Source organism: Pteropus vampyrus, unplaced genomic scaffold (assembly GCF_000151845.1).
Source record: "Pteropus vampyrus isolate Shadow unplaced genomic scaffold, Pvam_2.0 Scaffold589, whole genome shotgun sequence".
Lineage (NCBI taxonomy): Eukaryota > Metazoa > Chordata > Mammalia > Chiroptera > Pteropodidae > Pteropus > Pteropus vampyrus.
The window spans coordinates 210,906-220,701 of NW_011889370.1; the positions used below are offsets into that span (position 1 = coordinate 210,906).

Genomic DNA, 9,796 nt, shown 5'->3' on the forward strand with positions numbered 1-9,796 from the left:
GTCATGACCAGCGTCTCCTCCCCCGGCTCGCTCAGCAGCCCGTCCACAAACACGGAGGTGCTGGTGAAGTTGTGTGTGCTCCAGGTGAGGCCCTCATCCACGCTGAACCTGCCAGGAGAAGGGGTGTGGCCATGCGCAGGGCAGGCGGGAGCGCTGCCCGTGTCCAGGACTGGCCGCCCCACCGGCCCCAGCCCCGCCTGTGCCCAGGGACCGGTGCCATCCAGCTGAGGTGGCTGGGAGAACACGGAGGGGTGAGCAGTCGCTGTCCCCAGGTCCAGCCCAGCATCCTGGCCACAACGGGACCCCTACTTCACTCTCTCCTGGAACGTCACAGCGGCCACCTGCCAGCACCGAGTGGCATCCACGGCTGCTTAGCAACATCACAGCCAGAAAGTCCTGGGTGTGCTGTCTGGGTGCCCAGACTGCAGAGTCATCATGGCCTTGAGAACACCCAGTTCAGCCCCGCCCGATGCCTGAGCCTGGCCCAGGATTTGCCAGGCCCATGACAGCACTTTACTGCCTTCCAGTGCAGCATATGGCAGTGCTGCCAGCTAGCAGTACAAAAAGCTCTTTTTCAGACTAAAGCGATACTGGCTTCCTTGCAGTTCATCCCACTCTGCCTTCTGGATCCAGAGTTCACCGCTGCCTACCCTTCCCCCCTATGGCTCTTCAATGTCCGAAGGTGACACCAAACTCACTCTCTCCTGGGCACATGCTGCTGGCTTCCTCGTCTGGCCCCACCTCCTCCACTTAACTAATTCCTGTTGATGCTTAAAAGTCACCTCTTCTGGGAAGCCCTCCTTGCTTCCGCAGACTGGGGCAGGGACCCCCTCTGGGCCCCACAATCCTCCTCTGTCTCAGTCCAGCCACGCTGCTTGGTCATTTCCAGTTTCCTTGTCTCCCCACGACCAGCCCGAGCAACAGCTGGGGGAGGGCGGGCCCGGCCTGCCCCCACCCCCAGCCGCTAGGGCTGAGTGCTGGTGTCCTGGGCCCCACAGGGAGGCCGTCCGGGGACAGTTCTGGGGCCCCTGGTGGAGAGAAAGGGCCCTGCCCGCCACACCCTGGTGCTGGGCCCCGACGTTACTTGAGGATCTTCAAGGGGATGGAGGTGTCCTTGATGGCCACGATGACTCCGCCGTGGTCCAGGTAGAGGACGTGGTGCTCCTCCTCAAACACCTGGGGGGGAGCGGGGCGCCCTGAGACAGGTCGGAGGTCGTTCAGGGCTGCGGCCCACTCACGGGGGCAGAGCTGTCCACACGCAGGCTGGGGGCCCGGGCAGAGGCCGGCTCCCCGAGCCAGGGCTGCTCTGAGGGCTCCCGTGTCCCCGGGCCACCCCGCGCGCTCTCACACCACCCGGGCTTAGTTCCCGGGGACGACCGGGTGATGAATGGAGCTTTCTAGACGGGCGAGGTGACACAGGAAACCGCAAAGGAGCTGCACGGGGCTCTCTGCGTGGACACCGTGCGCCCCAACAGCCGACATGTGGGCGCGGCGGAAAGCACGGAGTTTAGGGGAGACACACGCGCGTCACACGTCAAGGCAAACCCCGTGTGACGTGAAGCCTCGGCTCAAGCGCCGCCTCCTCCAGGAAGCCCTCCCTGATGCCACAGCACTCACTTGAGTTCTCCCCAGCTACGCCCGCGGTGTTCACTGCTGCTGACCCACCGCGGCGGCAGGGGACCAGAGCGGTGGGTATGCCCGGGCCCTGCGCCCTGACCATTAGCTCGGGAAGGTGCTTGGACAAGCGTGCTGCCCAAAGCTGCATTAATAGAGACAGAGCTCCCTGGACAAGGGAGGTGACGACCTGCAATTTTCAGGGTTCTGAAGAAGAAACTTTCACGATTCTCCTACCCGCCCCCCCGCCCCCCACTACCAACTGGTCCGGTGTTCCGGGTCCTCTCTGGGTGCTGGGATCCGGGGTACACCAGGTCTGGTGCCCAGGAGTTCGCAGCCCAGGGGCAGACCCCACACGGCGACTCGCCCCCTCGGACACCAGCAGTGAGGAGGTCCCATGGGCTGCCTCCTCTGCCTGCTCAGTCCAGGTTCTGGCACAGCGGGGGATGAATGACGTCCAATTCCAGTTAAACTCGAGACCTGAGTCCCTGGCTCCCAGGGAGGGGCCACTGCGTGAGGGCGTTTGGGTTCATCTTAGGAGACGCCAGGTGGGCAGGGGCCTGGAGCGGGGAGAGCTGTGTGTCCCGGGGCAGGAAATGCTTTCTGGAGCCGGGGTGCGGGGACAGGTGGAGGGGCTCAGGCCACGGGCGGCATGGGCACACGTGTCAGGCGACAGCGAGACACCCCGTGTCTCGTCGGGCAGTGACGTGAACAGACCTCCCTCTTCTCCGGGGCTGGGCGGGTCCTCGCAGCCCGGCTGTTCCCGAGCAGGGTTTACCTCCGAGGCCCTGCCGCCCTCTTCCCTTGGGGACCGACGCCGCAGGAATATGGGGCACCTCTGGCCAACCCAGGGGACCCCCACAGACAGTTCTACCCTCATTAGCCTGGGGTTCTGGAAGAGGGCTCAGGGTCTCCCAAACCTGGCCAGCAAGATGCACGGGCTTTGAACACCCGTCTCTGCGACCGTCTGTGTCCCAGCCAGCCCAAGGCAGCAGGGTGAGGGGCAGGTGGCCCCCACCCCAGTTCCTCCCTTTCCAGCGCCCCCACACCCTGAGCTCAGGGCTCCTGGAACACCTGCTGGCCGCTGTTTTTTCTTTGACCACCCCAGGGAACTCACATTTGGAAAATGTTAGGCTGGTCAACAGCACACGCATCGAGTTCTCCCAGACACCGTTACGTCCTTGATAATCTGGCCCGAGCTCGCCTGGTCATCTTGTCCTGCCTGCCTTCGTCCTACCCTGTCGACTGCTCCCTGGTTCCCAAGTGAACCCCAAAACCCAGCTCCAGCAGCTCTCGCATGCACACACACGGGCGCCCCCCTCTCCTTCCCCAGATGCACAGGAGCCCCCCTCCACACACGTCCCCCATTACTTAGGAAGGGAACAAGGGCCCTAACTCCTAGCCCCACACTCAGCACTTGAGCAGACATCTCCCCTTTTAATTCTGACATCCCCCGGTTTGAAGTCTGAGCAGGGGGCCTGACAAGCGTGGCCAGTGTGAGTCCCTGGCCATCGGCTCCTACGGAATTGCAAGACCACCCGTTTCACCCCTGTCTGTGTATTCTAATGAGGGACGGGTCCTCCAATAAACGGACAGACGGTGACCTTTAAGCAAGTGTAGACAGGCCTCGCCAGTTCCGTGAAATAGAAATATTATAACACAATAAATCTCTTTTGCCCTTTTCAAAATTCCTTGTTTCCTGCATATTATCATAAAGCACCTGGGTCTTAAACCAAGGCTGCAGGTGATATGCCACTTTGGGGACTAACATGTCTGTCCAGAGGGCCGGCCAGGGGTGGGGCTGTCACTGGGGATCTCGGGCTGCAAAAGAGTGACCAGAACACGGAGCTGCTCATGGGGACGGGGGGAGGACTGCTCCCAGGGGAGGGGCTCTTCCCAGAGCCTTCAAGCCGAAGCTGCCGCTGCCCGAAGCTGATGGAGCAGGCAAGGCCTTTTGTGCTGTTGCTGTTGGAAGGAGCCGTGAGCTCCCTGCGGGCACTGCACAGAGCCCCCTCGCGGGTCAAGCCGGCCGTGGGGATCCCCTTGCGGGTCCAGCCTGGCTGTGGGGGCCACTTGCTGCAAAACGGCCGCCTCTCGCCCCTCCTTCATTCCCCTCCTTCTGGCTTTGGGCCCCAGGCTACATCGGACCCCCACCCTGGGATGTCTCCCGGGGCCTCGCCCAGACTCGCCGGGGCCCCCAAAGCCCGCTCTTTCCTCATCCACGTCTCTGCTGTCCACCTGGCAGCCTCCCCTGCCAGAACTGCGAGGTCGTCGGTGCCCCCCACTTCCTGGCCTCGGGGCTCCCGGGGTGCTCAGCCCAAGTCCCCGTGTGCCCGTGTGGCCTCCTGCCAAGTGTCACCTCCACTCTTGTTCCTGGCATTTACTCCCTTTGCTCGGCATTCACAGCAACGTGTCCGACCACGAGGAGGTGTGCGTCAGGTCTGTGACCCCCCGGGAGTGGCCATCAGAACAGCCAGTGGACGGGGCCAGCCTGGCCCGGCCCTGCTGTTTAGACAGCGATGCAGTGTCTGCTTAAGGGCACTGTGTGTCCAGCCGCTCAGGCTGGGACGATGAAGCAGCGTGACTCATCACCTCTTCATCACAGAACAGACACATCTCCCAGAAGTCCCCGTGGAACGGGCCCCTCCCTGCCACCTTACCTGCCGCCAGGTGTGCCCACAGTCTGACGTGATGTACATTTCCTCCTTATATTCCACCAGCTGTGAGCCCAGGTTCCCTGGGCCGGAAGAAAAGGGGCAAGGTTGCTCTTAGGGTCAGCCAGCTCCCCCCGCACCAAGGTCTGAGCCCAGACAAGTCCCCAGACAAGGAAGGGTACGTGTGCCTGGTCGACACCTCCCACCGCAAAGCCACCCAGCGTCGTCCGGTAACGGCAGGCCTGCTGTAACCACTCTGCTTGCACCCTGGTCCTCGTCCATGCAGTGAAGGACTAACCTTGACCAAAGAAAGCCAGCCTTGGGTGGCTGCAGCCAGGCCCAGGTGCAGGCAGAGCTCGGCCCCTCAGGGACCCACAGGTGATGAGTGTGTTTCCAGAATAAGAAGTGTGGAGAGGATGCGGGCCAGGTGGGCCAGCCTGGGGTCATGGCAGCCCTGGGGCTTCCATGGGGGCAGGACTCGAATGGGTTCGCATTTGGAATGGCTCCTGGAGAGGCAGGTGCAGGGGAGACCAGAGGTGGGTCCAGAGCAGCACGGGGCAGCTGGGCGAGTGGACGGAAGGCACAGAGTAGGTGTTCATAAACTATCCGTTGAGCGCATCTTGGAGGATGGTGGGGTGGGCACCTGACTTTCACTTGGGCCCCTGTACCTGGGGTCACCAGCCTTGAGGGCCACTCTCCTGGGCTCAGACTTAATCCTGGGGGTGATGCCAAAGTGGGAGGAGCCCCAACCCAGTGTGTGAGCCAAGCCCCCTGACAGATGTGGAAACTGAGCCCAGCCGGGGTCCCACAGAAAGAAGGGGGTCCCCTCGGAGACCACAACTCCAGGAGTCATGGTGGCTTCCGGAGCCGGGCAGCCTGCCCTAAACCGCCTCCTGGACAATGGTGGATTCCAAGGGGCTGGACCTGGCCGGCCTCTGCTGTGCCCCGGTGACCTTGGCAAGGACCAGGCAACCCCAGGAAGGTGGGGACCTGTGGTGAGGACACTGAAGCCAGTCTGGACTCTCACCTGGAGCCCCAGAGGCCCCACCTGGGCAACCTCTACATCACCTGCTGTTTGAAGCTTTATTTACCCAACACTCTCAGGAGTATGTTATCCAGAGTCAAGTTTAGACATCACTGGAAAATTCCAAAGCGGGTGGATTGTCCTCAGATGGATGAGTCAATGTGAGCTCCAAGCAGAGCGGCAGAGAGTTTGTGTGCCTGGCTTTTCTGAGGTCTGAGTAAGCGCCCGTGCATGCATGCATGCATCCTTCATTAGTTTATCTACCCATCCATCCATCCATCCATTATCCATCCATCTATCCACCCATCCATCCATCCAGTATCCATCCATCCATCCATCCATCCATCTATCCATCCATCCATCATCCATCCATCTATCCACCCATCCATCCATCCATCCATTATGCATCCATCTATTCATCCATCCATCCATCCATCCATTATCCATCCATCCATCCATCCATCCATCCATCCATCCATCCATCCATCCATCCATCTATACATCCATCCATCATCCTTCTATTATCCACTCATCCATTACCCATCCTTCCATTGTCCATCCATCTGTCCACTACCCGTCCACTCACGCATTGATCTCTTCATCACCCCACCCCGTCGCCCATCCTGCACTTGCCCCAGCACGTGCCGAGTGCCTGCTCTCTGCCCAGCCTGTGCTACGCCGTGGGCAGTCGGCGCTGAGTCGACGTTGGCCCCTGCTCCCAGGGAGCCCCCGATCGAGCAGGGGGAGGGGCGCCCGGCAGTGGCACACGGGGCCCGGACATCTGGAAGCCCAGGACGCGTGAGAGCATGGAAAGTGCACAATCGGGGAGCGATTCCTGCAGGAAGCAACCTCCGAGCCACACCGCGGAAGACGAACGCCAGGCGGCCGAGGGCAAGAGAGGGGGGGCCGGGCGACGGCACGGAAGTGGGAGCACCAGGACGAGGGGGGTCGCTCGGCGGAGGGGCTGCGGGGCGGGCCCTGGACGGGGGGCCCTTCCACGGGCCTGGCCAGCAAAAGGCTGGAGGGACGGCTGCCGAATGAGTGACGTGAGTGAGGTGCGTGCATGAACGGCATGGGGGGGCGTGGAGGAAGGAAGGGGCGCCCTCATCTGCCCGCCCTTCCAGACCCCAGCAGACGCGGGGGCAGGCGCGTCAGAGGCAGGAGCCGGGCATCGGACGCCGCGGCGTCTGCGGAGCGCGGCTGCGGGTTCGCGGTCTGTCATTTCAGCCACGCAGACGTCTGTCTTCGAGGCAACGCCATCTCTCTTCCTTGCTCCATCTTCCGAGGCCGTCAGCCTGCTTGTCACCTAACGGGCACTGGGGAATCTGAGGGGACATTCACGGAGCGTGTCCCCAGGCTGTCGGAGTGGAAGGGTCCGCTGGTGCCCTCGTTTTACAAATGGGGAAACTGAGGCCCAGGACGCCGTGACTGAGAGACGTTTCCCTCTGCGTCCTCTCCGGGCTGTTCCGGTGCCTCCTGCCCCTCAGCCCGGCTTTTCCGCCCGCGTCTGTGCCCACAGGGCCCGGCATACAGCAGGTGCTCACGCAGCGCGCACTTCCTCTGCACCCTTCCTTGGCCTCCAGGTCACCCAGTGGCCAGAACAACAGAGCAAGTCGACAAGGCCAGAGCCACCCGCCCACACTTCCCAGAGGGGACCCGTGACCTGGGATCCTTGTGGCCCCTTCACTGAGATGCAGCCGGAGCCTAAGTGCAGGGACCGGCCCTCTGGAGGCCACCTGAAGTCCCAGCTCCAGGGGGCCGGTGACCCCGCAGAGCTGGTGGGACTCAGGTGGGCTCTCATCCACGCTGGCCCCTGGGCCTCCCGTCTGGGCGCCACCTGTGCTGACGGGCGTGGAATGGTGGCCAGGTGGGGGGCTAGGCGGGGGGCTGGGGAGGCGCGCCCCTCCCTGGGACCCCCGAGGGCTTTCCTGGCACGGCGGGGGCGGGGGGGATGCACCGAGCTCCCCAACAGGGTCCTCTCAAGATTTTTCCAGATGAACGACTCTGTCGAGGCCAGTGTCCTCCCCTCCGTGGGCGTCCAGAGGAGCAGCAAGAAGCCGGTCAGTGTGTGGGACGCTGATGGCCTGGGCCGAGTAAAGCAGGGCGGGTAAGGGCGGGGCTTGACAGCACCTGAGCTCCGGCCATGTGCCTGGAGTCGGGGCGGGGGCGCCCCACACGATTCAGAAAAAAGGGTGGCCTGTGGAAACACACCTGCCCGATGCCCTCTACCTGTCCCCTCACCAGCCTTGCCACGGGGGCCTGTTCTCTCCTTTCACAGGTGAGAAACTGGGACTCGCGGGGTCCAGTGACATGCCCAAGGCGCCGAAGCTGGGAGGCGGCCGGAACCTCCCGCCACCCGCCCCGGGATGGCGTGGGAAGCAAGTGCAGGAGAACGGGAAGGGGGCCGACCCCATGGAAGCAGCGGCCATTGCTCCCACCCGGCTCAGCCAGCTCAGCCGTCACACGGACTTCGGTCCCTGCTAAGCCGCCCAGCCCAACGAGGTGAAGCGGGTCCCCGTTTGCTGGCTGCAGTGGTGCCCAAGGGTGCCCGGCTCCCCATCTCCCTTCCTGCTCCCAGGAGACACTCAGGGCTGGAGCAGAGGGTGTAAAAAATTTACACACTAATTGGCCCACGCTGCACAGTGGCTGCGTCTTAGGAAAGCCGTGGCCCAATTAAAAAGCGGCAGAATGAAATAGAAACGTAGCACCCCGCCCTCCTGGAAACTGGCGGGGGGCGGGGGGCGTGGGAGGGAGGGGGGTCTGCAGGGCACGGCGCGACAGCTCCCTGGTCTCCGTGACTGACGCGTGATTAAGCGACGCACCTCCAGGTCCCAGCGGCATTCTCGGGGGGCTGGAACACTCGTCCTGGGGTTTCAAGGCCTTTGAGCCATGGAAACATTTAAAATCGTGCTTCTGCATTTTGGTTAAGAATTTGGGGATTCAGCCAATCCGGACAGTGCATTTTAAATACACCGTCGCCTTCAGACCCGATAAGCCAAGTCCGGAAGGCCGGGCTGCCCAGCGCAGGCGGGTCAGTCCGCCCGTGCACGGAACCCAACACGTGATGAGCTGCGCTGACATCGACGCCGGTGTGTAGCTTGTTCATGCACTGACGCACGTCCCAAGCAGCAGACACTGCCAAGGACCCCAGGAGCTCGGAAGAACGAGAGGAATCGCAGAAGCTCGAGGGGTCTGGTTCCATCTTCTCTGTTCTGGCAGCGTGACTCCCCGCGGCAAAGCCCATCCTCCCAGGACAAGGCCCAAACGCCTGACGGCCAGGGCGTCCTGGGGCCAGAAGCCCAGCAGTGCTGACGGTCCGCAACGGCCCGGCCTCTGCGTGGGCTCTGGTTTGGTCATCCTGCCTGTGCACGTTCCCGCCTCGGCCTAGAAGGCCATCCCTGCCATCTCCACACGGCCATTCGCTCGTCCGTTCCTTCATCCATTCGCTCATTTGTAAGCGGCCTCTGGAGCCCATCCTGGGCCTGGCTGTCCTCAGTGCTGGGACTTGGTGAAGGGTCGGACGTGGCGTCCGGCTCTGGGTCTGGGGCTCACATCCACCCCTCCGTGTTGCAGACGGTGCTGGGGCAGAGGGTGGGGTCCTGGGTTCAGAAAGCTGTGTGCCCTGGTCCATGCCTCAGCCGTCCTTGCTCTGTGACGGGCAAGAGTCCCAATCTCTCTGTCTCTTACGCCATCTGCAAAGTGGGCCTGCGAAGCCTCGCCCGGCCCTTCCACACGCCGGCCAAGTGGCCTGGGACGGGCAGTCCTGCCCCTGGGGGCCTTGGTTTCTGTGCATTTTCAAGGAGCACAGTAGCCCCCCATCCAAGAGCTGGGGCTCTGAGGGGCTGAGAGGCCCTCTCAGGCTCGTCGCCGTGTTCCAGAATCCAGTGTCTGGCGGGGAGAAGGGGGCGGCGCGCGACCACCAAGGAAACGGCGAGCGTCGCCAGGGCCTCCCTTCCTGCTCACCAGCGGTGCCCGGGCTCCTCCCCCGTGCCGGGGCCCAGCGCCGGGCACAGGAGGGGCTCGGGACGCCCAAGACCAAGGGGAAAGTCAGACGCCAGCCGCTGCCTGGCCATGCGCTTTTAAAAAATACTTCTCATTTTGAACGATTCTCCTAACTCCAGCAAACCTTATTTTAAGGTTTTATTGGATCAGCACATACTTACTGATCCCGAAGGAGGTGTCCGTTTAACGAGGTAGACAGACACAGTCACGACGCACTCTCTGCTTCCTTCCCTCTCCAGGGACCGGTGAGCGTCAGCCTTGACGCGAAGCATCCCCTGCCCGCCCGTCCGGCTCTTTCTTTATTCACTATTTCGTTATTCACTCTTCCATCCGGCTATCTGTTCTTTCAACTATCCAACTACCCTTTCACCCATCTTCCCAACGTTGACCCCGTCCTCCATCCTTCAATCGGTCATCCATCATCCATCCATCCACCCATCCATCCATTATCCATCCGTCCATCCATCCACCATCCACCCATCCATCCGCCATCTACCCATCT

General features: G+C 62.4%; 1 protein-coding gene across 1 annotated transcript in view; it reads right to left on the reverse strand.

The window, feature by feature from the left end:
- Positions 1 to 9,796, reverse strand: part of SORCS2 (sortilin related VPS10 domain containing receptor 2) — a 72,483-nt gene that overhangs the window by 23,374 nt on the left and 39,313 nt on the right. The window contains 3 exon segments of the mRNA XM_023525663.1: positions 1 to 108; positions 1,085 to 1,176; positions 4,275 to 4,351. The exon segment at positions 1 to 108 is cut by the window's left edge and continues 8 nt beyond it. Coding sequence (XP_023381431.1) covers positions 1 to 108; positions 1,085 to 1,176; positions 4,275 to 4,351 — 277 coding nt within the window.